The sequence below is a fragment of the Pyrus communis genome, chromosome 7, assembly GCF_041283825.1.
Source record: "Pyrus communis isolate YQ-2024b chromosome 7, ASM4128382v1, whole genome shotgun sequence".
Classification (NCBI taxonomy): Eukaryota; Viridiplantae; Streptophyta; class Magnoliopsida; order Rosales; family Rosaceae; genus Pyrus; species Pyrus communis.
In genome coordinates this window covers 2,522,620-2,548,757 of record NC_142571.1, presented here as the reverse complement: position 1 = coordinate 2,548,757, position 26,138 = coordinate 2,522,620, and the positions used below count along the sequence as shown (strand labels likewise).

Here is a 26,138-nt window from a genome sequence, read left to right as displayed (position 1 = left end):
CCAAAAAAAATAACTTTCGAAGTAGAAGCAGTTGACGGGTAACCGTGCTGTGTGGACAACAATATCTCCAAGTCAATGCAATCGAAGACGCTAGAATCTCAACTTATTTGCCAAAAATGGCTGCAGCTTTGGATGCCGGAGAGGCTTCTCTCTCTGCTTCCATCCAGCAGCTCTGCAAACGGATTGATTCGCGCGAAATCAGGGACATTTTTGGGCCAAAGAAGCTTGACAAGTCACTCCTGAAGAAATTCAAGCTGACGTTGTTAACCCTTGACGCAGTGCTCGATGACGCACACCAGAAGGAGTTTGAGATCCCTTCCGTCGGAAACTGGCTTGATGAATTGAGAGAAGCGGTCTGTGATGCGGGCGTCCTGCTGGATGATATCGATGCTGAAGCTTTCGGGCTTAAGATGGCAGCAGAAGATCATTCCGTTGTAACTCAGGTGTGGAACTTCCTCTCTGTGCCTTTCAGTCGTTTTGACCAACGCATGAAAGATAAGATAAAGGAGTTATATCATAGATTAAAATTCCTTGGAAACGAAAAGGATGTTCTTGGTCTCCGAAAGGGTGTTCGGAAGGTTTCACAGATGCCAACAACTTGTTTGGTTGATAAATCTTTTGTAGTTGGTAGAGATGGTGATAAAGAAGAGGTGACAAGACTGTTGATCTCTGATGCCGAAAGCAGGAATAATGTTTCTGTCATTACTATAGTGGGAATGGCCGGGATCGGTAAGACAACACTTGCTCAACTCGTATACAACGATCAAAGAGTGAAAGAGCATTTTGATATTCAAGCTTGGGTTTGCGTTTCCGAAGATTTTGATGCTGTTAGGGTCACTAAAACCCTGCTCGAGTCAATCACTTCGACCGTTTGTGACATTACCGATCTAAATTTTGTTCAGGTCCAACTAAAACACGAAGTGAGGGGAAAGAGATTCTTATTTGTGTTGGACGACCTCTGGAACGAGAACTATCATGATTGGAATCTCCTGCAAGTTCCTTTTCTCTATGCGGCAGGGGGAAGTAAGGTTGTGATAACAACGCGGAGTGAAATGGTTGCTTCAATCGTGCGCTGTGTACCTACTCACTATTTAGAGCCGCTGTCCGATGAAGATTGTTGGTCGTTGATTTTAAAACATGCTTTGGGAGACGGTAACACCACTGAACATTCAAACATTCGAGAAACTGATAGGGAAACTGCAATACGTAAGTGCAATGGTTTACCTTTGATTGCACGAGCACTAGGGGGTCTCTTACGAGGCACAACTTGTGGTTCTGAGGAATGGCATCACATATTACATACCAACATTTGGGAGCTACCCTCCATTGCTCGCATTCTCCCAATTTGTTTACTACAACAATTAAGGCAGAAGGGGAGAGAATCACATCAAAAACGCCGCTCTGCTAGGACAGAGGTACTCCAACTGCATAAGCCTTCATCACATATAGTTAACCAACACTTTGGTTTTGCTACATGCTACATGCTACAGTTTTAGTTCTTTCAATTTGAACCATTTTTCACTTTCGTAACTACAGTTTCTACTTTAGCACTCAAGGCAATACCTATACGGCTGTTGATTAACGATTACGATCGAGTCCAAAATCGCATTTCCTTCAAATTTAGGCATTGATCAAGTGGAACTACCAGTTAGTCATTCTGCTAGCGGTTTTAGAATTTTCTTCAGTTTATAACCTTTGATGTAACCAACATGCGATGTTTCCGTCAAACCATGCGGAGAAAATCTGATTTTGGGTTCAATTTCATCAGTTAACAACATGGTATTCAGTGACGGACAAAAATACAATTTATTCTTTTCGTTTGCATAATTATTTGTGGATCTTTTAATTGAACTCATTACTAATTTATTATGCAGGCAAATTCAGCAGAGTGGATCTTTTTAGTCACTAGCCTTTGCATGGAGATTTTATCAGCTGCTTTTGATCAGGCTTCGTCCCCAAGAAGGCCGAGGTATGCCCTGTTCGGAATGCTCTTGGCTATTGCAGCTCTACTCACTTGCATATGGGAGCTGATTTACAAACGCAGGAAAAATAACGTGGTGTGGAGGAAGAGGGGATGTTACATGCTTTTTGGTTCTGCCAATGAAATTTTTGGGTTACTCGGAGGTATCGCTCAGTGTGTTTGCTCGATAGTTCAATACCTTTATTACATTCGGCGTGCTAATAATCCTCTCAAACTGTCCCTTTTGCCTGCCATCTTTCTCATATGTTTGATTGCTGCAAGATTAAGTAGGAAACGAATGCAGAACCCAGGTGAGACCGGTGAACATACAGCCTAGACAAAGACTGATTGGTAAAGATGGGCTCGTCTGTTTGCAGCCCAATCAGGTTCCAGAAGATGATAAAAGCTTAAGGATTTTACGTGCAACCTAGAATTATGCCGAAAGTATGAATGATGATATATTCATAGTTACAGATTGGAAGGAAAAGATACGAGCAGAAAAAATATATATAGGTCTTATCAGGTTGTGTCTTTGCAAATTTCTCTATCTTTCCACAAGACATTTGTGTTTAATGTGTATAAATATTGGAGTAATAATCTCAGTACTTACGATAAATTGAACAATGCACATTTAAGTAACAAAGATGGAGGATTATTTCATAGTGTGTTCTGCAAATATTGCACAAAATATGTATCTGATTTTTGGAAAGCTAAAGCTGCGGTGACAGCCACAAGAAGCTTTAAGTGAGGTGGCATAAATGTTGCGTCAGTCGTTTTCGTTTGGGGATCAGGATCCCCTCCTGATCTAAGGATGAGGATCCTCCTAATCAAGGAATGTGGGCCGTTAGATAAAAATCCAATGGTTATAATTATTATAACTTTAAAGGGACCTTCCTGTTTGTAGCCGTTGTATGAAATCCAACGGCTTACACTCCTTGGTCAGGAGGATCCTCATCCTAGATCAGGAGAGGATCCTGATCCTTTTTTTGGTGGCAATATGCCCCAACAACATAAGTTGAAGTTAATTTTACAGGTGTGTGGATAAGGGTGTGATATCCACACACCTTATTTTACTTCTTACACATCCTTCTAATTTTCGACCGTTGGATCAGATGAATTGAAGAAGATCAACGGACATAAATTAACAAGGGGTGTGTGAGAAGTAAAATGGGGTGTATGGATAGCACATCCCTAATGAGAAGTAAAATGGGGTGTGTGGATAGCACATTCCTAATTCTACACACCCCTAATTTTAATAGATAAATACTATAGCGTGCATCAACTGACTTGTAATTTAAGTGATTAAGAACATCTGCTGATCTAATTCCTATGACTAATTTAGTATATTAATACTTATAGTTTTCACTCTTTAATTAATTAATTACCGGTAAATCGGATTAGATAAAAGATAAAATCGTCTTTTCAAATTCAAAATTAGTATATTAAAGTCCACTTAACCACTCTTAACAGTCAGTCAACATTGCAATTGTACGAGGCTTTCATACTTGCTTTGCTGTTTATCAACAAAAATGTTATTCTTACTATCTATTTATATCATCATTTGTATCATTTCTCTTGCTAAGAAGGGACATACATGTATTGGTGAGTTCTACATCTATTCGAGATATAATACAAATAGATAATAAATGTAACATTATTCGTTTATCAAAAGTTAAGAGCTATTGCAAGGTGGAGAAGATTGACTAGACTCTAGGCTATTGGGCCTATTACATTTCTAATGGGTTGTTAGGCATGATTATTATGGGCTGGGTTTCCTTTTGAGCTCATTCTCATTAGGTCATTTAGAGGGTGCAGTTCTTGCTGGGGGTGGTTCGATATATTGCCAAAACTGAAATCAAATCAAAACTTCGGTTTGGATCTGCTCGATTTTCTTTCGGGTTTTTTTTTTTTTTTTTTTTTCCTTCAGTTTGGTTTTGTTCGGTTCGGTTTTGCTACGGGTTCTGTTTTTATTTTATTTTATAAAACTTGATCTTTTTTTAATATGAAATTTAGAAAATAGACTTTGCATTAGTAGACATAATAGGAAACTGGGAAAAGTGGGAAGGCTGTACATAGACAAGATCATATAAACCAATCATATTCTATCAACAACCTTAATTGCAAAAAAAAATGATCACCATATCCATTCAAAAACCAAACCAATATAGAAGCGCTTTTAAGTTCCAAAGCCTTTCAAAACTTTCAATATAACCAATGGAATGTCCACCCTAATTGAACCAAGTATGCTTCTTGAAAACGTCCTAGGCTTAGTTTCAAACTTTGCAACAAAGTTTCACAAAAGAATCATTATGAGCATACATCCATAAGGTGTAAGGGGATTCGGTTTGGTTTGGTTTTTCCTTGTTCTGGTTCCTTTTTTTTTCTTCGGTTTAGGTTCAGTTTTCAGTTTTTCAGTTTCGGTTAGGTATTTGGTCCCTTTTTTTTTTTTTTTAGTTTTCGGTTATTTTGAACCTACCCCTAGTTCTTGCTATATATGTATTAAGAATTTATAACCATGCCCCTTGAAAGTCAATTTTGATTCCATTTTTCTTTTTAAAATTTTGTTTCTATTTAAAAATTGATACTTAACATTGTGAATCCCCAAAGTTCGAATTCTGAATCCGCCACTGTCTACAAGCTATTTGATTTACACAAACAATAAAAATTCCCACTTTGATATTTAGCCAATATCACATTGAGATATCACTTGGAAGACAAAGTCAACAAGAAGTTCATATGTACACAATTAGAATAGTGAAAGATATGTAAAAGATACCCAATATATTTACATACATATCAGTATAGTTTGGTCTTTGGTGCCCTGTCTATTGTCTACATCGATCTACGCTACTTTCCTTCCTCTCTACTAAGCCAACGTTGGTAATATGGTTTGGTCTTTGGTGACCAATAACAATACAATTAGCACTATTTATTTATTTTGAGGACTGACTACAAAACATACGTTGGGTCTTTGGTGACCAATAACAATACAATTAGCACTATTTATTTATTTTGAGGACTGACTACAAAACATACATTTATGTAATACAATTATTATCTTTAACGGTCGAATATAGTCTTCTTGTTTCTATAATTAGGTCAATCATATAACTTTTTCTTCGTTACCATTAAGCATCGTTTTTATTTGGAGTTTAATTATATGAACTCTAGCCGACCTCCAACAAATTCAAACTTAGAATATTTTCAAACTTTGGGAAGAGAACACCAATAAACCAAAAATTAATCATTTAAATTAGATGATCCATTATTATCAAAATTCAAATACACACATCACATTTTTTTTTTTTTTTTTGACAAGAAACAATATAGTGATATTTCATTGAACTTCACAAACAATTACAAAGTAGTTGATCGGGTATATTAGGTTCAGTGACAAAGAAATTGATATGGAGTAAATTTGCACAAACAAACAATAATAAACCCTTATACGGCACCACAAGCAATGATCTACCCTACAAAACGTCATCAATACAAATCTATCACAAAAATACGATAAACGCAACAAACCTATATGGTCGACCACATAGATCATTACAGAAGGGCGAGGCCAGCTTTACTTGACCTATTGATGGGAGGTCCTTGTTATGTATGTAGTAGCTTCTATTTTGGAAAACCTTATGTCGTGTCTCTAGCATTATTATTTTTTTTTTTGGGATGTGATATCCACACATTTCATTTTATTTTTCACATATTTTTTAATTTTTGGCTATCAGATCGAATGAATTGAAGAAAATCAACGGATAAAAATTATCAAAGATGTGTGGATAGGACACTTTTTTTTTTATTCCATGTTTTTTTTATCTTTTGATCTAGTGGAAAAGGAGAGAAACTTCAAGTTGGCTGTGGACTTGGTCAATAATAGACGATTTCCACACAGGCTATAATAAATATTAAACATATATTCAGACTTTGGTGATGGTCTCTTTCCGCTGGCACTTATGGCCAACAACAACTATATTATTATCATTCAAAGGAACATAAAAATTAACTATAAACTTTGAGCTCAGTGGTCGAGTAGTTATTTAAAAGACATTATAAATTGAGTATATAATTACGAACTGAGTTGTTTGTTTTAGTTCACGGAAACACCTGATATGATTAACTGTTTCAGGCATACACACTCACAAGGACGATAATTCCAGGTCTCATATACTAATGTCATGGTAGGAAGCCGACCGAAAGTCACCAAACCCACACTCTGTCGCTCTCACACCAACCAACAACTAGGAAATTATTACTTAAATTATCGAAAAATTTAAGACTATGATTAGTGTGTGGGGTCCAGTGAATTATTGGCCACCTACTACTCGGAAATTGTCAGTTAAATTAGACTTATTATATTAACACCTCATACATTATTGAATACACCCCATATTCTTAATAAACTCTACATTTACTTTTTCAATTAAAATTTATCTTTATACATTACACCCCACATATTTTTTCATAAACACCCTCACACTCCATACTCTCAACATAAACCTTACATTTTCACCATTCAACCCACTTTTCTTCATACACCCACACTCTTCACAATAATTTCGTTCTTTTTTTTTTTTTTTTGTCTGTGCTATGTACCATTTGATACAAAATCATTCATGTCATACAAGTATTTTCTTACTGCTACAGAGGATTCAAATAGAGGAAAGTAGAAGCTGCTTGGGGAACCTTACAAAAGTGAAAGGGCAGAAGTTTCAACACGATAGAGAGGGTTAAGAGAATAGATGGTGGGAGCAATCTATTTGAATTTTGTTCCTTAACCTTTTTCCATTGTATCAACATTGATCTATGAGGGGGTGTATCTCAAAAATGATAATTTAGGAAATAAGATGATGATGTGAGGAGCTTAGGCTCTCTATTTCCATTTGGTAGTTAAATTCAACAATATAAAGTATTGGCCTTGGCTGAGATGCACACTAAATGATATTTTACACATCACATATCATAATCAAACACCATGCTGTAAATGCAAAAATTGTCTCTTGAAGGCACAAATGCAGTTTAGTATTATTTGATCATTAGATTATTTTTAGAACATGGCTTTTGTGAAACAGCATCACCATTATCTTCTTTGTGAAAGAAGGGAAGGATTGTAATCTGATACCTGATAGAGTTGATATGTGTCTAAGATCATGACAAGTGTCATCAGATCAATGGTTATGTATTAAGGTACATAGTTGAAGTTGTAAGGTACAAATACAAGGTTTGTTGTTCTAATTAACACAATGAGAAAGGAAATAGAAATACAGTTGAAATATACTCTCTCTCTCTCTAAATTTCTCTCTCTAGAATATCTTTACTTAGCTTACTCTACAAGATTACATACAAGTTATCATGGTATCATCGCTGGACTTGGCCAATGCCTCCGGTTGATGATCCTATTGCTTCTGCTCATCTTTGTCATTGCTACTACGATGTTCGTTGTTGTCTTCGGTGTATTGTAGTCAATGGTCTTATCGTCGTCTCCGTCGTTTTCTACTTCTCTGCATCTTAGAGGTTTTCTGGCGATTTCTGGAGGTTTCTTGTCGGTATTTTCTCATCATTGTTGTACGGTTGCTTGATTGTTTACCTCTCTAATTCGCTTATGCATTGTGAAGTTGCTGTTCTCAGATTTGTGAAAATTCTGAAAATTGATTCACGAAACCCTAACATTTGGGGATTTCTTGTTATAATCTAGACTACTTGTTGTCTTGAGCTAGTACTCTACGGTAGTAGTTATTGATTGTTGAAATCACTGCTTAATTGTTGATTTGTTACTTCAATTGCAATTTCTTCATTTGCAAGTTTATACACTGCTTGTCCTGTTATGAATCACGGTGACCTCTAATCAACTTGCACTTACACAATCGCCAATATCTTCATTAATTCCAAGTGTTGGTAACACTGTCACTGTTAAACTGGATGATTCTAATTATGTTGCTTGGAATTTTCAAATGGATCTACTTCTGGAGGGAAATGGTATAATTGGATTTGTTTATGGTACAATTCCTTGCCCTGCCAAGTATAAGGATTCAGATTCTGAAACTGAAATTGTTGATAATACTCAATCTGCGTCTGATGACTACAAGATTTGGAAAATTCATGATAAGGCTTTGATGACCTTAATATCCGCCACTTTGTCTACTTCTGCACTCTCCTGTGTGATTGGCTGTCAAAGTTCTAAGGAGATGTGGACTAATTCGCATGAAAGGTTTGCTAATATCACCATAACTAGTATTGTTCAGCTCAAGATTGATTTACAGAATATCAAGAAAGGGTCTGAGTCTATTGACAAGTACTTACAGAGGATTAAAGACTCTAGGGATTAATTAGCTGCTATTGGTGTACTCATTTCAAATGAAGACATTGTGATTGTGGCATTGAGGGGTCTTCCCTTCGATTATAATACAATTAAGGCAGTCATTCGAGGTCAAGAAAGTCTTGTCTCTATTAAGGAACTTCGGTCTCAACTCAAGGCTGAAGAAGCCACATTGGACAAAGTAACTCACCCCAAGTTCATTGATGACTGCTATGTATACTCATGGTTATGGTTATGATCAAGGAGATCCTTTGGGCTCAAAAACCTTACCTTTGTCATCCAGTTCAAGATTTGGAAATGTTTCAGGATTTATAATGTCTTTTGCTCCAATGGCACATATGCCTAATGTAGTTTTTCAACCATCTCCAGGGTTTCAACAGTTACCATTACCTTATATGACTCATCCTCCATTAGCTTTTGTTTCTCAAAATGGTTCTGGTTCTTACAACAATTTTCAAGGCAACAATTACAGACCTAAAGGCAAAAGAAAGAAATTCTATTATCAGACTTCACAAGGTTATCAGATCAATGGTGCTTAGTCTCAACATGCTTAGAGTTTTCAACCTTATCCGTCATCAGGGTAACAATAAACTACATCACAAAATTATAATCCTTTGCAAGTATGTCAAATTTGTGATCGCAAATGGCACTCTGCTCTTAATTGCTTTCAGAATGGCTATCAAATTTGTCATAGAGTGGGGTATACTACCACCACTTGTTTTGACATGAATAATTCTCAAGTTTAGTCATATCATGTGTCTCCATTTCAGAGCTTCACTCATCCTCAAGGAGGACAGTCTTATCAGGGATATCAGTTTTCTAATATGCCTCAGTTTCATTCTTCACCATCACCATAGTTTCATCATCATGCAATGGCTCAAGTCTATCATCATTCTATGATGGTTCTTTCCAGTTCTAATCAACTGATTTCCATGCAAGTAAACTCACGTCCCTCATATTTTACTCCTCAGTAAGAGTATTTGTTACTGGACATAGGGGCAACTAACCACATGACCTTGGACCTCTCCAATCTCCAAATGGCTACACCATATCCATCTAATGAGACTGTGACTAGTGCCAGTGGTGAAGGTTTAACTATATCACACATTGGCAGTTCTTGTCTTAACATTACTTCACACCAATTTAAGCTCAATTCTCTCTTGCATGTTCCTAGAATTTCTCAACATTTATTGTCTATGAATCAGTTATGTCGAGACAATAAATGCAAATGTAATATTGATGAGTGTTCTCTCTGTATACAGGACAAAGTCATCGGGAAAATGCTCTACCAAGGACTAAGTAATAATGTTGTCTATCCTTTTCCTATAATAAAGTCTCGAGGATCTGTCACTTCATCTCCTTGTCCAGTTGCTTTCATTGGTCAAAAAGTGTCAAATGACTTGTGGCACTGCAGGTTAGGCCATCCTACATACTCAGTGGTTACTGTAGCTATTAGGAAATCCAATATTAGTCTTCCTTGTACTGCTTGCTTGCAAGGCAAGTTTACCAAGTTACCATTTCCTATTGTTGCTTCAAAGTTTGTTTTACCTTTCGAAGTAATCCACACAGATATGTGGTGTTCTGCACCTAGCTTGTCTATAGAAGGGTTCAAATACTATGTTTCCTTTATAGATGAGTGTACTAGGTTACTTGGATATTTCCTATTATCAATAAAGCTGCAGTTTTCAATACTTTTGTTTAGTTCTTTGCCTTTGTTAAAAATCAATTTGATTCACATGTTAAGATTCTGCAAAGTGATGGTGGAGGGGAGTACATTAGTAGTCAGTTTCAACAATTTCTTAGGGATAAAGGTATCATTCACCAAAAGTTTTGTCCTTATACCCCAGAGTAAAATGGGATTGCAGAAAGAAAGAATAGGCATATAGTAGGGATAGCTATCACACTTCTTCACATAGCTTTCTAACCTTCAAAATTTTGGTTCCATGCTTGTACTACTGCTACTTACCTTATAAATAGAATGCCTACTTCAGTTTTACACATGAAGTCACCTTTTGAATCCCTATATCGTGTTCCGCCAAAAGTTGATCATTTGAGAATTTTTGGTTGTCTGTGTTATCCATCTTTGAAGCATTATAGAAGTAACAAACTAGAACCCAAAACCACTGAGTGTATTTTTCTGGGATATGATGCACAATACAAAGGGTTCATTTGTTTCTCACTTAGGGGTAATAAACTACTTGTTTCTCGACATGTAGTTTTTTTATGAAGGAAAGTTTATAAATTAAGTTAGTTCTCTCCATCCACCAGCAATATCTGAGTGTAATTCTTCACAGTCAGTGCATATTTCTCATCCCGACACTTTTCTACATTAGTCTATTATTTTAGTTCCGTTTCCATATGTGTCCCTATCTTCCACTTTTGGCATTGTTAGTTCCAAGGTTGTTACTCAGTCCTGCCCAACTCAACAATCCATTTATGGTGACCTTGTTCCTCCTCAAGATGCTTTACATTCTCTTCCAGAGGCTACATCTTCACTATTTTCAGAAGACCATCCTAATACCACTACTTCTCAAGTTGTTGATCTTCAACATGTTGTGCTTGGAACTCACAATTGTCATCCAATGCAAACACGGTCCAAGTCTGGTATTGTCAAGAAGAAGGTGTATAATGCTTAACTACTTCAAGATTTATCAATTCAAGAACCCCAACCTTTTACATTTGCAAATAAGTCTGTTCAATGGAAGCAAGCTATGCAAGAGGAGATGGATGCATTGATTCAACAAAAAACTTGGAAATTAGTTCCTCTTCCAGATAATAAAAAATTTGTATGTTGCAAATGGAAATACAAGATTAAGAAAAATCCAGATGGTACAGTGACAAGGTATAAGGCTTGGTTGGTGGCTAAGGGTTATTCTCAAGAGGCTGGATTAGACTACTAAGAAACCTTTAGTCCTGTGGTTAAACCAACCACAGTACAATTAGTTTTGTCTTTAGCTGCTTCTAAGAATTAGAAGCTTAAACAAATAGATGTAAAAAATGCTTTTCTCCATGACTTTCTTGAAGAGGAAGTTTATATGTCTCAACCACAAGGATTTATTGATCCTCACTTTCCAGATTATGTTTGCAAATTGGAAAGGTCATTGTATGGGTTAAAACAAGCACTTAGGGCTTGGAATGACAGGTTTTGCAAATTCTTGGTTCATTTGGGGTTTAAACCTTCATATGCAGATCCTTCATTATTCGTGAAGTTAGTTGATGGTTTTTTCATTGTGTTACTTTTATACGTTGATGATATTCTCACTGACAATAATAATATTCATGTTTACACTGTGATTGATCAGTTGGCAAAAGTGTTTGACATAAAGGATTTGGGGTTGTTACACTTCTTCTTTGGTTTACAAATAGAATATCAAACTCAGGGACTCTTTGTTCATTAACACAAGTATGTCAGGGATTTGCTCATCAAGGTTAATATGTTAGATTGCAAGCCTTGTACCACACCATGTCTTCCACATCAGAAGTTACTTACTCATGGCAGTCATTCTGTATTAGATCTCACTGTATATAGAAGTGTGGTAGGGGCAGTTCAATACTTGATATTCACTTGGCATGATATTGCTTTCTTAGTAAATCAGGTGTGTCAATTTATGCAGTCTCCCTTTGAATCTCATTTTGCTGCTGTCAAACAGATTTTGAGATATCTCAAAGGCATTATGAACCAAAGGTTATGTTCCAGACCTGGTTCCTTACAGTTAAATGCATATATCGATGCAGATTTGGTCGGCGATCCCAATGACAGACGTTTTACAACAGGTTTTGTCATTTTTCTTGGTTCTATTCCCATCTCTTGGAGCTCCAGGAAGCAACACACAATCATTCGTTCATCTACAGAAGCGGAATATAAGGCTATGGCTACTACAACTGCTGAAGTCGTTTGGATTTAGCAAGTACTTCAAGATTTGCATATTTATGTTTCTGGAGTTCATGTTCTTCATTGTGATAATGTATCTGCAATGGCTTTAGCTACAAATCCAGTGTTGCATTCTAAGGCTAAACACATTGAGATTGATTGTCATTTTGTTCGTGAAAGAGCTCATCAAGGTTCTATTTTGTTGCAATTTGTGAATTCTGCACATCAATATGCATTTATGTTTACCAAGGGATTGTGTTCTCCTTAATTTAGCTTCAATTGTTCCAATCTCATGCTAGGTTGCTCCAAGCATGAGTTTGAGGGGGGATGATAGAGTTGATATGTGTCTAAGATCATGACAAGTGTCATCAGATCAATGGTTATGTATTAAGGTAGATAGTTGAGGTTGTAAGGTATAAATACAAGGTTTGTTGTTGTAATTAACACGGTGAGAAAGGAAATAAAAATACAATTGAAACAAACTCTCTCTCTCTCTCTCTCTCTTTCTCTCTTTCTCTAAATTTCTCTCTCTAGAATATCTTTACTTAGCTTACTCTGCAAGATTACATACAAGTTATCAACACCAATGAAGTTTAACCTTCATCCACCTGTGAATATACATTTTGAACAAGGTGAAGCTTCCGAAACGTCAATTTCATGTTCCGTTCGTCAAAAATAATTTTTCTCAATCAATGTGTTTGCAGTTTCATCGGTTAGGCTTTTGTTCTACAATGGAGAGTGAGAATGGTTTAGAGAGTTATATTTCATTGAACTTCAAAAACAATTACAGAGTAGTTGATCGTGTATATTAGCTCTAGTGATCAAGAAATTGATCTGGAGTAAATTTGCACAAACCAGCAATAGTAAACTCTTATACGGCTATCACAAGCAGTGACCTACCTTACAAAACGTCATCAATATAAATCTGTCATAAAAATACGATGGACGCAACAAACCTATATCAACGACTATAAATAGATCATTACAAAAGTGCAAGGCCATCTTTACTCGACCAATTGATAGGTGGTCCTTTGTGATGTATGTAGTAGCTTTTACTTTGGAAAACTTTATGTCGTATCTCTAGTATTATTTTTATTCTTCCATGTTTTTTGATTTTTTGATTTTTTGATTTAGTGGGAAAGGAGAGAAACTTCAAGTTGGCTGTGGACTTGGTCAATAATAGACGATTTCCACACGAGCTATAATAAATATTAAACAAATATTCAGACTTTGGTGAGTGTCTCTTTCTGCTGGCACTTATGACCAACAATAACTATACTATTGCATTTGGTGACTCACACATGGTCTCTTTCTCTCTGTTCCGAATCTTTAGCCAACATGCTTGATGACATGAAAACATAAAAAACGAAAGATTCCACTCCTAAGATTAATTAATCAGGTGATCAATTTAACTAATCACGTGTTGTATCTGCCCGTCTAAAAGTAAAATCCCAACTCAACTTTTAACATAAACAAGACAACAGTGATGTTCTGGTTAATTATCATTCATAGGCAATAAAAGTAAACTATAAATTTTGAGCTCGGTCGAGAAGTTATTTAAAATACATTATAAGTTGAGTATATGATTCCAACTGATTTGTTTGTTTTAGTTTATGGAAATACCTGACATGATTAACTGTTTCAGGCATATGATTAACTATTTCAGGTATAACACACTCACAAAGAAGATAATTCCAAGTCTCATATAGTAATGTCATGGTAGGAAGCCGATCGAAAGTCACCAAACCCACACTCTGTCGCTCTCACACCAAGCAACTAATAAGAAATTGTCACTTAAATTACAGGGTAAGACTCATGATTAACCTGTGGTGTCCACTCAATTATTGGCCAAAGAGAAATGTTAAGGAAACTTTCTCAAAAGTGTGATTTTTCACCGTCACCTCATATTTTTGGCATAATTTACATGTCAACATTATAAAATATTGTGTCAAAATATGAAATGATGAAGACGCATAAGTCTCACCTTAGCATTTCTCTTCACCAAGAAACAAATCAAGTCGTCACTTTCCGAAACAATAAATCCTAAAAGTCTCGTATTCTTCCTCACCTCCAACCAGGGCTAGCCCTGAGGGCAGCCCAAGTAGGCGCCCGCCTAGGGCCCCCACTTCGAAGGGGCCCCCAAAATTTTTTATATCCTGTAAATAATTTATAAATACAAAAAATGTAAGAGATATCATAATTCATTTGCTGGTGCAGTGGAAATGTTGGGCTTTCTTTTTCTTTGGAGTGTTGAGTTCAAAACACAAAGATGCCTTTTGTAGTCACTAAATTTTTCTTGTTTTTCAAATTTACTGCTAATCCATCTGTCCAAATGCATATAAAGTTATAAAACTCAAGTCCCTTTGCAATCTTTTTTTCTTTCAACTTCCCAATCTCCCCATTTCTATTGAATTTTTATAACAACTATCACATGGTCTTGAAGATTGTACTTTAAGATGATCAAAACTTTGAATTTATATTTTTCTTTTCAATAATTTTTTATTCAATGGATTGTTTTAGTATTCGATTTGTTAGTGTGATGTTGATTTTACGAAAAAAGCACAAGAGAAACAATTGGCATTGTTGAATTTATTATACTCATCAATCAAGTTTTATTGTTCTTCACTCTCAATCTTAGACTCGAGTTGTGGCAAAAAAATTGCACATGAGTGCGTCGTTATTCTTGTAGAGGAGCATGGTACAACGGTAATGCTTGAGATGTTGATTCGGATCTTTGTTTCCCTTGTTTGGAGTGAAGTGAGGCATAATGAACTCGTGAGGTGGATCTGTCTCCTCGATCTCATCCGTGAATGGTGACCCACTTATGTTAGTTATGTCTCGTCGAAGTGCCTTGTCAGTAGCCTTATTGTGCTGGAAATTGCACAATCATTCTGTTAGGAGCCTCTCAACTTCTTCCTGAATTTGCCTCTGCTGGGGCAATGCAAATTTCGGCTGTCTCCGATCGTGACCTGTTAGTCTAGGTTGCTCTACCCCATGCTCGACTCATCTATACCGCACATGTGGCATGTTCCTGGCAAGCGAGCGGGCTGCTCGCAGGCTGCCCTTGCTGCCCCCCATCATCAAAGCGTAGAGTATGCGATCACGAGAGTGTGCATATTGATTCACCTATTTCATACTTGTAAATTAATTATTATGAATTTTTTAATGTGCCTTGGTATTTTTAATGTTGTTTGGAAAATTTTAATCTCACTTAGGTGAAATTAAATCCTATGACTATTGTAATAACTAGTAAGGTTTTTTTTAGTATAAAATTATCAACAAATTTTTTGCTTGATGGGTTGAAACAGTTTATCTGCAAGTAAACCTGTTAACGGATAACCTAAGGTGAGTGATCAGTAGAATAGATCATGAAAGAATAATTCCAAAGATTTTCGTTATAATAATATGTTGGGATGCTCTTTGAAATATCCTTAATTAGATATGATTGGAAATCTTTACTTGTTTGAGTTGATCTTTAATAGGAGAGTATTAAAAATATGATTTAGTAATTAATGTTACCTTTAATGTCTTTGACTTTTTTTTTTTGGCTTGGGTAGGAGAGCTTGATGATGTCGTTGTCAGCCGCTCATGTCTTTAAGGAGGCTAACTTACCTGTGAATTAAATGTGGGCCACACCAATTTAATTGGGCATTCTTGTCTTCTTCGATAAAAAATCCACATGTCACCTCAAAGATTTTTCAAATTACTTTTGGCTCCGCACTGAGTATAAGTAAGAGTTGATGCAGCCCTTGCTGCCCCCCACCGTGAGTTTCTGCATTCGAAAAGATCCTTTTTCATTCTTCAGATGCCATCAAAATTAGAAGGGTTTGGGAGCTTAGTCGTAATGAACTCTTTAAAAACAAGATCAATGTGTGACTTCAACCCTAGCTTTTCGCTCGATCCTTCCCCTTCACTAGGTTTGTCTGTACGACTTCCCAACCTAAGTTTTTCCTATCAGAAAAAAAGAATAGAGACCATATCTGCTATCCAAGCTGATAATGAGCCCGAAATTGCTCGTCCTACTGCAAATTTTCACCCGAGCATTTGGGGCGATCGGTTCACACTCTACGACGATTCACAAGACATTGTAATCTCATGCACGTTACTCGCTCTCAAATTTGTACTTTTTCCAATATTTTTGATTATTTAATTAACTAAATTGTTGATGTATGTAGATAAACAATGGCCATATGCAAAGGGAACATGGGGAACTGAAAGTAGTAGTGAGTAATGAAGTATTTACCACTAGAGCTGTTGATTTTTCACAACAACTCAAGTTAATTGATGCAATCCAGCGTCTTGGCATGGCATACCACTTTGAAAGAGAGATCAGAGAAGCTTTGGAAGGTATACATAATGCTGCATATAACGACGATGGCATTAATGATGACGGTGATCTATACAATGTTGCTCTTCGTTTTCGGCTACTAAGGCAACATGGATTTAATGTTTCATGTGGTACGCATTTTGTAGATATATGGTTTTCTTTATTACAAGCACTATTATTAGTCTAAGTTACACTAATGGGAAATGAGGGTTTATGAAGAGAAAGATTTTATGTTAGGACAATCCACGACTTGCACGTACATGCATATACTAATTAAATAATGTATTTATAAGAACTTTATGTGCATGAGTGATTTTTGGGTTTTTTTTCTTTCTATTTTCATTTTTATGTCTTCATTTTCTGATTATCAAGCAGATACATTGCAAAAGTTCAAATGTGAAAATGGTAGCTTCAAGGAAAGCTTAATTGCTGATGTGCCGGGTATGCTAGGCCTTTATGAAGCAACACATCTAAGGGTGCATGGAGAAGACATATTAGAAGAGGCTCATGTTTTCACCACCACTCACCTCAAGTCCACTGCTACCAGTGTAAACTATTCAATGGAAGCTCAAATAACTCAAGCCTTGGAAAGACCTTTGCTAAAAGGTCTAGTGAGGTTAGGTGTGAGGAATTACATGTCAATATATCAAGAAGAAGCTTCACATAGTGAAGCTTTATTACAACTTGCAAAGTTGGATTTCAACCTTGTTCAATCTTTGCACAAAAAGGAGCTGAGTGAAATTACTAGGTAATAAGTCCATTTTTATTTTATATTTGAGCATAAGAGATAGTTTGTAAGAAAAATATTCCTATAGGGATGAATTATGATCCAATTTGTAAATGTTTTAGATGGTGGAAAGAACTCGAGTTTGAAAGAAAGATGCCGTTTGCAAGAAACAGGATAGTTGAATTGTACTTTTGGACAACTGGAGTATTTTTTGAACCCCATTACTCTACCGCCAGAAAAGTTATGGCCAAAGTCATTGCTATGGGGACAGTAATGGACGATATCTACGACGCATTTGGTACATTCGAGGAACTCGACATCTTTACAGAAGCAATTAGAAGGTTTGATTTAAACAAAGTATTGCTTTATATAAAGATTACGTCTTTCCTAAAGCCAACAATTTATATACTTAGGATGATTTTATGTTTATGCAAATTTCAGGTGGGATGTTAATTTCATCGATGAACTTCCGGACTATATGCAGACATTTTATCATTCACTTGTGAATCTTTTCAATGAAATTGAGGAAGAGATGGTAATAGAAGGAAAGTCATACCGAGTTCACTATGCAAAAGAAGCTGTATGTAACACATATATGCTTAACTAGTTTGATTAACCTTTTTTTTTTTTTTTTTTTTTTTTTAATAGCTTGAGCATTATAATCATTTCGTTTTTTACTTTTCACCTTTTTTAAAAAATTGAAATATTTGTTTAGTTTAGGTTTAGAGTTTAGGGTTCAGTGAAAAAAAAAGAACAATCGAAGGCTTTTTTTAATTTTTTTTTAATTTTTTTGAGTTTTCTAAATATAGTTTCAGTTTTTAGTTTTTAGCTTATGGGTTATCAAACGAGCCCTTATTATTATTATTATTTTTTTTTCCTACATTGAAGTTTACTTCGTTATTATTTTTTTTTGGAGAAATTAGGTTCTCATTCTTCATTTTGCTACTCCATTGATTAAAATCCTATTCCTTTTCAAAATTTGATCAAGGTTCTTGGATATTAATAACATCATTAATTATTTCAATAATAAAATATTTTTTATTTGTAAATATATTCATTTAATGTTAAAAATGTTACAATTAGTATATTTATATTTATGACTAAATTTTTTATCATATATTTTTAGTTTTAGTTTTTTAATTTGTAATTCTTTTTTAAATTGTACCAATTTTCTTTTCAGTTTTAATTTGTACCCATATATTAATTTCTTTTTGTGTCCATATTTTTTTAAAGTTCATTTGTATTTGTACCCATATTTTTTTTTATTTGTACTTTTTATTTTGCCAAATGTACCCATCTAATTATATGTACCCATTCATGTAAAACGTTTTAAAATGTACTCATTCTTAAATATACCAATTTGTTATATGTAAAATGTACCCTTTTTTTTTTATATATAAAATCTATTCAATTTTTTTCTAATCCATTTTTAAACTTATATGGGTACATTCTTTTTTTCTTTTTTTTTTAATTTTTAAATTTAATTTATTTTAAATTTTAAAATGTATCCATGTCAAGTTTAATCAAAGAAATTTACTAATGTTATTAAGCCTAATATCTTTTTTTTTTGTGATTTTGAAGAATGTACCCATGTTTTGATACAATAATTTTTTTGGTTAATTTTGATGAATGTACCCATGTTTACACACACACACACACACACAATAGTATATTTATATTTTAATATTTTTAATCCCACAAATTATGATTTTTTTATTTAAAATCTCATTTATATAAACAACTAAAATATCTAATTTTTAATTTAAAAAATATAGTAACGTATATAGAAATAAATTATCATATTAATTTCAGGGACCTCGATCAAAAATTAAAAACCAACAAGGTTTTAATCAACATCCAAAGTCTCCTTTTTTTTCATTTTTTTTTTCTTAGTTTAACTATCGAAGTTTAAGTTTTCACACTAGTTTAACATGTAATTGTCACATGCATACAGTGGAAAGCTACTGCCCAAGCTTACTTTGATGAGGCCAGATGGTTACGGGAACGATGCATCCCAAGCATGGAGGAGTATATGCATGTTGCAACGGCTTCTGTTGGTAATAGCTTACTTTCAATTGTATGTTTAGTTGGCATGGGAGATATTGTAACGGATGAGGTATTTCAGTGGTTGTCCAATAACCCTAAAATTCTTAGAGCTTCCAATACCATTTTTAGGCTCATGGATGACATTGGTGGCCACAAGGTACAAGATATTATTCTTAGTATATTGAATAATATATCAACTATATTAAAGTGTTTGACAATAAAAACTGTATTAACGTAAAAATAGGGTACCGCATATACAAAAGTAACTAAAATTCTCTTTGGGATTCAATTTTTGCAGTTTGACAAAGAGAGAGGGCATGTAGCTTCTAGTATTGACTGCCACATGAAGCAATATGGGGTGTCGGAGCAAAAGACGCTTGATGTGTTTAACAAACAAGTAGTGGATATGTGGAAGGACATAAACGAGGAGTTACTTAGACCAACTGCTGTGCCAGAGTTTGTCCTCGTGCGTATTCTTAATTTGACAAGGGTTGTGGATCTGGTTTACAAAAAAGGAGACGGCTTCACACATGTTGATAAATTTATGAAAGATATAATTGCTTCGCTTTTTATCAACCCAGTGCCACTTTGAGTTGGTTTTTTCCAAGTGGTACTAGTTTCTACTTTGATGGAAGATGATGTCCGACAATGCGGGGTCTATAATCAATTCAAGTTTCATATAAAAAGGAACACGTCACATAATATCATATGTTTTGTGTGGGTTCGTAATGATTAGGTGTTACTGTACTAGTATCTGGCTTTTCTGATTCTGTACTCATATGTTTCTATTAGTTGGCAAGAAGTAAAATAAAAAAATAAAAAGGCAGCAAATATTTATTCGTTAATTAACTTTTTCCCAGCTACGTACAAAGATATTTTTTGCATAATTATTAACTTTGCCATAAGATATCAAATTAGGGCATCTTCAAATGAAAAGGCTAGACATAGTCATGTCTAGTATTTTTTCTTGCAAAATATTATTGTTAAATAAACAGTGTTAAGTCATATACATATATCATTTTCAACCAAAAAAACTAAACATAGTCCTCTCAATAATTTATTAGTTTTAAGTTTATACTTTAAATTTATTGGTTATTTTAGTTAAACTACCGTTGAATGTTTTCAATCCATTGAATTTGAATCAATTCTTGCAATTAAGGAGTTGAGTTTCGAAAAACGGGTAAGAGGGGGCTACAATTGGCCAGACAATGGTCTAGTGGACTCCATATATTTATTGCGTAATTATCGGTTGAAGATGAGTTTTTGAACAAATCAAATTATTTTTTCCTTTTAAACCTTTAATCATTTCTAATGGTGATGACCTTAGATTACAGGATCAGGGTCCTAGATATCTTGCTTTTCTGATTCTGTGACAGTGAGAGTTGCTGGCTCTCATCAGTTGTGCATGTGGTGTACTTCTCCACTCAAAGGGGCTAAGAAAACTCACCTGATTAATCTTTCAAAAGACGCCCCACATGGAGTGTGGCTGAATAAGTTGGAAAGAAATCCTCTTCGGATCTCTTTTATCAAAGTCACCAAGTCTATTTATCTGGATTCTTAAAATTTGATTCAATAGTTAAAATTATTATAATTTTTTAGGAGGTCTCTTGTTTGTAGCCGTTGGATCAAATTTTAAGAGTCCAGATGAGTGGACTTGGTGGTTTCGGTGGGAAAGATCTGGAGGGGATCTCTTTCCTATAATTAGAACTTTTGTCTACTCGGTCATGTATCGGGTTATCATAATTTAATTCAAATTCTCACCGGATTCTCTTGTAAGAATTTTGAAGATTCGTAAATCGTGCTTATTCATCATACATCGTGCGGTTAAAAATCATTTAATTTTTTTATCTAAAATTAAACACAAACAGTACTTGACAAAACTGACCGTACATGAGCCGTTTAATGTTTAAGTAATATTTGTATATTTATCTTCTTTTTATAATTTTTAATAGTATTAGATGTGGAAATAGAATATTTATGTATTTAACGAATTCTTTTTTATACATATCAATGTACAAAGAATCGAAAATCAAAGAATATTAGGACCTCATTTCGAAAACTCGCCTAGGTTCCAAATTCTCAGGCCGGCCCTGCCTCCAACAATTCTTTGAAGAAAAAAGAAAAACAGAGAGAGAGAGTGAAATGGCAGGAGCTTTGATTGGAGAGGCTTTTCTCTCTGCTTCCATCCAGGTGATGTGCGATAAGATTGGTTCCGGCGAGTTCTTGGATCTGTTTCGGGGGAAAAGGCTTGATCGTTTGCTCATGGAGAAGCTGATGCTGACGTTGTTGACCCTTCATGCAGTACTCAATGATGCAGAGGAGAAGCAGATTGTCAACCCTGTTGTGGGAAGCTGGCTTGACGAGCTCAAACATGTTGTCTTTGATGCGGAGGATCTACTCGATGAGATCGATGCTGAAGCCTTGCGCTCCAAGGTGGAAGCTGAATATCAAACTAAGAAAACCCAGGTGTGGAACTTCCTATCTACCTCTCTTAATCCTTTTTATCAAGGCATAAATGGTAGGATACTCGAGTTATTCCAAAGGTTAGAACACCTCGCAAAACAAATTAATCTCCTTGGTCTTATAGGAGGTGTTAAGGGGAAAATTTCTCAAAGAACTCCCACAACATTCTTGTTTGAGCATGAATTTTGTCCTTGTGGTAAGGATGGAGATAAAGACAAGTTGAAAACAACGTTGCTGTCTGATTATGCGAGTAGCAGCCACGTATCAGTAATCCCCGTAGTGGGAATGGGCGGGGTTGGTAAGACAACCCTTGCTCAGGTCCTTTACAACGATGAAAAAATAAAAGAGCATTTTGATGTTACTACTTGGGCATGTGTTTCCAAAGATTTTGATGCCATGAGGGTGACTAAAACCCTTATTGAATCAATTAGCTCAAAACCTTGCAGTCTTCAAGATAACTTGCTTCAAGTTGAACTAAGGGAACAAGTAAGGGGAAAAAAGTTCCTATTTGTGTTGGATGACCTTTGGAATGACAACTATATTGATTGGGATCTTGCACGGGCTCCTTTTACTTATAGGGTGAGGGGAAGTAAGGTCATAGTGACAACGAAGAACAAAAGTGTCACATCCATTGTGCATGCCGTTCCTATTCACTACTTGAAACATTTGTCGGATGAAGATTGTTGGTTGTTACTCGCAAAACATGCATTTAGAAATGAAAATCCTAGTGCACATCCAGACTTGGAAGAAATTGGTAAGCAAATTGCACGCAAGTGCAATGGTCTTCCTTTAGCTGCAAAAGCACTTGGGGGTCTCTTAAGTTGTAATGTGGATTACGAGGAATGGAGTCACATATTGAACAATAATTTTTGGGAGATGAACAATAATTTTTGGGAGATGTTTCCATGATAAAAGTGTCCTTCCATCTTTAAGATTTAGTTACCATTATCTCCCTACTTATTTAAAACAATGCTTTGCTTACTTCTCAATTTTCCCAAAGAACTATAAATTTGAAAAGGAAAATATAATTCAACTTTGGATGGCACTGGGTTTAATTCGACAAGTTGAAGGTGGTAAAGTATTGGAAGAGCTCGGTGAGAGATACTTTGATGAACTATTGTTGCGATCACTACTTCAAAGACCATGAATTGGGAAATTAAGTTTCACAATGCATGATCTTATTAACGACTTGGCTATGTCTGTGTCTGGAGAATTTTGTTTTAGGTTGGATGAGGGAGAGCCACATGAAGTTCCTAAAAGAGTTCGACATTTGTCATATATGAGAGGAAGACTTGATACTGTTGCAAAATTTAAGCCATTGGATGAAATTAAGTGTTTGCGCACCCTATTTCCCATGTCTTTAAGACCATATGAGGAGTGGGATTTGAACTATGTAAGCATAAAGGTTCTAGAGGATTTGTTACCAATACTAAAATGTTTACGGGTGTTGTCATTGGTAAGATATAAAAATATCACTCAATTACCTGATAAAATTGGGAAACACTTAAACTTGCGCTACATCGACCTCTCTTATACTACAGTTAAAACGTTGCCAAATACGATGTGTGATCTCTACAATATGCAAACTCTATTATTGTTAGGTTGCTCGTCTCTTGTTGAATTGCCTGCAGACATGAGGAAATTAATTAATTTGCGTCATCTTGATATTAGTGGAACTGGTATAAAAGAGATGACAGTGCAAATGGGCAGACTAAAAAGTTTGAGAAGATTGACTGCTTTTGTGTTGGGGAAATCCACTAGGTCGAGTGGCATTGGAGAACTAGGGTAATTGTCGAATCTTCGAGGAAAACTCTCTATCTTGAATATGTAAAATGTTGTCAATCCTATAAATGCCCTGGGGGCTAATTTGAAGGATAAGAAAGATCTGAACGAAGTAGAGTTGGCATGGGGTCGTGAGGATGCAAATGATTCCATAACAGAGAGACGTGTACCTGAAAGCCTACAACCTTCAGTAAACCTGGTGAAGCTGACCATCAGATTTTATGGTGGAACCAGCTTTCCGGATTGGTTGGGTTCCTTCTCCAACATACAAGTTATGCGTCTCACTGATTGTAGTACTTGTTTGTGGTTGCCACCAGTTGGACAGTTACCCGCTCTCAAAGAGCTCTATATAGAAAGGATGAAATCTGTCATGAGTATTAGTGTTGAGTTCTATTGGGGTAATGGAACTTCTTTAATTCAACCATTTCAATCTCTCAAGAAGCTAGAGTTGAAAGAGATGCCAGAGTGGGAGGAATGGCTACCTTGTCCAGGTAGAGATCAATCTCTAGACTTTCCTCGTCTTGAGGAGCTGACTTTAGAGAATTGTCCGAAGCCGAGGGGAAACTTGCCCGATAATCTTCCTTGCTTGAGAAACCTTTCCGTGTCCGACTGTGGGGTTCTACATGAAAGGGCTACCAGAATGAGATGGATACCGTGGTCTCTCATCATTAACACAGAGTCCTTGCGACAATCTCTTCAAAAACTGAAGATAGTTAGATGTCCTGGTCTCTCGTCGTTACTGGAGACGGAGTCGCTTTCCTCGCTTTCCAAACTTGAGATTCAAATTTTTAGTGGCAGAGAATGCTTGCTGCCGCACTTCAGTAATTGTCTTCAAAGATTGAGTCTCGTTAACTGCGCATCACTCTTGTTGTTCCCGAGAAATGGTCTACCCACTTCGTTCACATATCTTTATATAAAAAATTGCAGGAGATTAGAATTCCTATCTCATGAGACGATGGCCAAATTGACATCCCTTCAAGATTTGCAATTGAGGGATAGCCGTGATTCACTGAGGTCCTTCCCGTCGGGCATTTTCCCCAAACTTTCATTTCTTCAAATCCAGGGCAGTAAAAATCTAGAATCCCTTTCCATTGGAGAAGGAGCTGATGGTGAAAATCTCACTCATCTCGACGGTCTCTTTATCCTAAAGTGTCCAAATCTGGTCTCTTTTCCCCACGGGGGATTGCCCACTTCCAACTAGGGATGAGTAATGGTTATGCCAGACGGATAACCGTGGTTATTTACCCATAACCGTTTATGCTCATGCCCCTATAATTGTTGGGTAATTGCCTAAACGGTTATATCCATACTCATAACTGTTTATAAACGGTTAACCATACCCATAACTGCATACCTATTTAACCGTAACCGTTTAATACCTGTTTACCCATTTACTTTTTTTTTTAACCCAATTGTCATAATGTTATTTTATTTTTAATAATTAAACACTGTTATAGGTATATTCATCATACATTTCTGTATTTTAATTTTTTAAGTCCTTATACCATTCCAATAATTGAAATAATAGTTTAAGGACGATATTTTTAACTGTTACCAATGAAGGTAAATATAATATTCGGTAAGTATTATTGGGTTACAAAAATTGTTTAAAAGACATTTCTGTCAAAGCATTTATGTCAATTTCATGGTTACCTGCAAAGAATTTAAAGTAATTTGACGAATTCTTTGATGATAAGAATCATCATTCTTGTAGCAGTGTTATTGAGAGAAGGACAGATGAATTCCTTGCTAATTTATTGGGTGCTAAGTATTATTGGATTGAGAACATGGTTTATGTTAATTTTACATATATAAAATACATAGGTAAACGGTTACCCGTTTATAACCGCGGTTAATACCCATAACCGTCCATTTAAATTCTACGGATAAACGGTTATACCTATAACCGTTTATTTATCTAAACAGTTACCAATAGCCGTAACCGTTTAATTTAAATGGACGGATAACTGCAGTTACTCATAACCAATGGGTATTTGCCCATCCCTACTCCCAACCAGACTCATTTTGGAGTCGGGATGCGAGAATTTGAAGTTATAGCCCGACCGAATACACACCCTCACAGCCCTTCGATTTTTGTGTATAAATGAACTTCCAAATGTTGAGTCGTTTGCAGAAGGGGGTCTGCCGCCCTACCTACACGCAGTTCATATCGGATATTGTGAGAAACTCATCCCTTCAATGAAGTACTGGGGTTTGCAACAACTTGTCTCCCTTCGAACATTTTGGATCTGGAGTAGCAAGAATCTGTTGGAGGCGTTGATCAAGGAACAGCTGCTCCCTACCACTCTTCACACTCTCCGAATCCATGAAATGGAAATTCTGAAATCTTTGGAGGGAAAGGGACTTCAACACCTCACTTGTCTTCAAGAGCTCGAATTTCACGACTGTGATAGTCTCGAATTCCTGTCAAAAGAGGGTCTTCCGGAATCTCTTTCTTTTCTGAGCATAAAAAATTGTTCTTCCCTGGCAAAGAGGTGTCAGGAGAAGAGGGGACAAGAGTGGATGAAGATAGCTCACATTCCTTGCATCGAGACAAACGACCAAGTCATCTATTGGAAGAAAGCATGGAAGAAGTTCTAGGGCTGTTGCTTTACTTTTCTAGGGCTGCTTTACTTTTCCATG

The 26,138-nt window shown here is 35.8% G+C and overlaps 2 protein-coding genes and 1 pseudogene across 3 annotated transcripts; all 3 read left to right on the top strand.

Moving 5' to 3' along the window:
* On the top strand, nt 1-2,620 carry LOC137735445 (putative disease resistance RPP13-like protein 1). 2 transcript variants are annotated; one of them, XM_088696335.1, is made up of 3 exons: nt 1-1,415; nt 1,875-2,124; nt 2,243-2,620. In XM_088696335.1, the coding sequence occupies exons 1-3, from the start codon at nt 117-119 to the stop codon at nt 2,245-2,247; spliced, it is 1,554 nt and encodes a 517-aa protein (XP_088552461.1). In that variant the 5' UTR covers nt 1-116; the 3' UTR covers nt 2,248-2,620. The 2 variants fall into 2 exon arrangements, with proteins under 2 accessions (XP_088552461.1, XP_068330969.2); XM_068474868.2 differs by having other exon boundaries at nt 1,875-2,620.
* A 13,315-nt stretch (nt 2,621-15,935) lies between these two features.
* On the top strand, nt 15,936-19,842 carry LOC148695449 ((-)-alpha-pinene synthase-like). The gene is made up of 7 exons (XM_088697557.1): nt 15,936-16,237; nt 16,326-16,608; nt 16,853-17,225; nt 17,327-17,545; nt 17,646-17,784; nt 19,159-19,407; nt 19,549-19,842. The coding sequence occupies exons 1-7, from the start codon at nt 15,956-15,958 to the stop codon at nt 19,840-19,842; spliced, it is 1,839 nt and encodes a 612-aa protein (XP_088553683.1). The 5' UTR covers nt 15,936-15,955.
* A 1,550-nt stretch (nt 19,843-21,392) lies between these two features.
* Nucleotides 21,393-26,096, top strand: LOC148695448 (putative disease resistance RPP13-like protein 1 pseudogene; annotated as a pseudogene).
* Nucleotides 26,097-26,138: the final 42 nt, after the last annotated feature.

What these genes read in the sequence shown, in the direction of transcription:
- LOC148695449 (XM_088697557.1), top strand. Translation starts at nt 15,956, where the DNA reads ATGCCATCAAAATTAGAAGGGTTTGGGAGCTTAGTCGTAATGAACTCT. An exon ending in ACGACGATTCACAAGACATT is followed by an intron (nt 16,238 to 16,325) that starts GTAATCTCATGC and finishes TGATGTATGTAG; the next exon opens with ATAAACAATGGCCATATGCA. An exon ending in TTCACTATGCAAAAGAAGCT is followed by an intron (nt 17,785 to 19,158) that starts GTATGTAACACA and finishes ACATGCATACAG; the next exon opens with TGGAAAGCTACTGCCCAAGC.
- LOC137735445 (XM_068474868.2), top strand. Translation starts at nt 117, where the DNA reads ATGGCTGCAGCTTTGGATGCCGGAGAGGCTTCTCTCTCTGCTTCCATC. An exon ending in GCCGCTCTGCTAGGACAGAG is followed by an intron (nt 1,416 to 1,874) that starts GTACTCCAACTG and finishes TTTATTATGCAG; the next exon opens with GCAAATTCAGCAGAGTGGAT.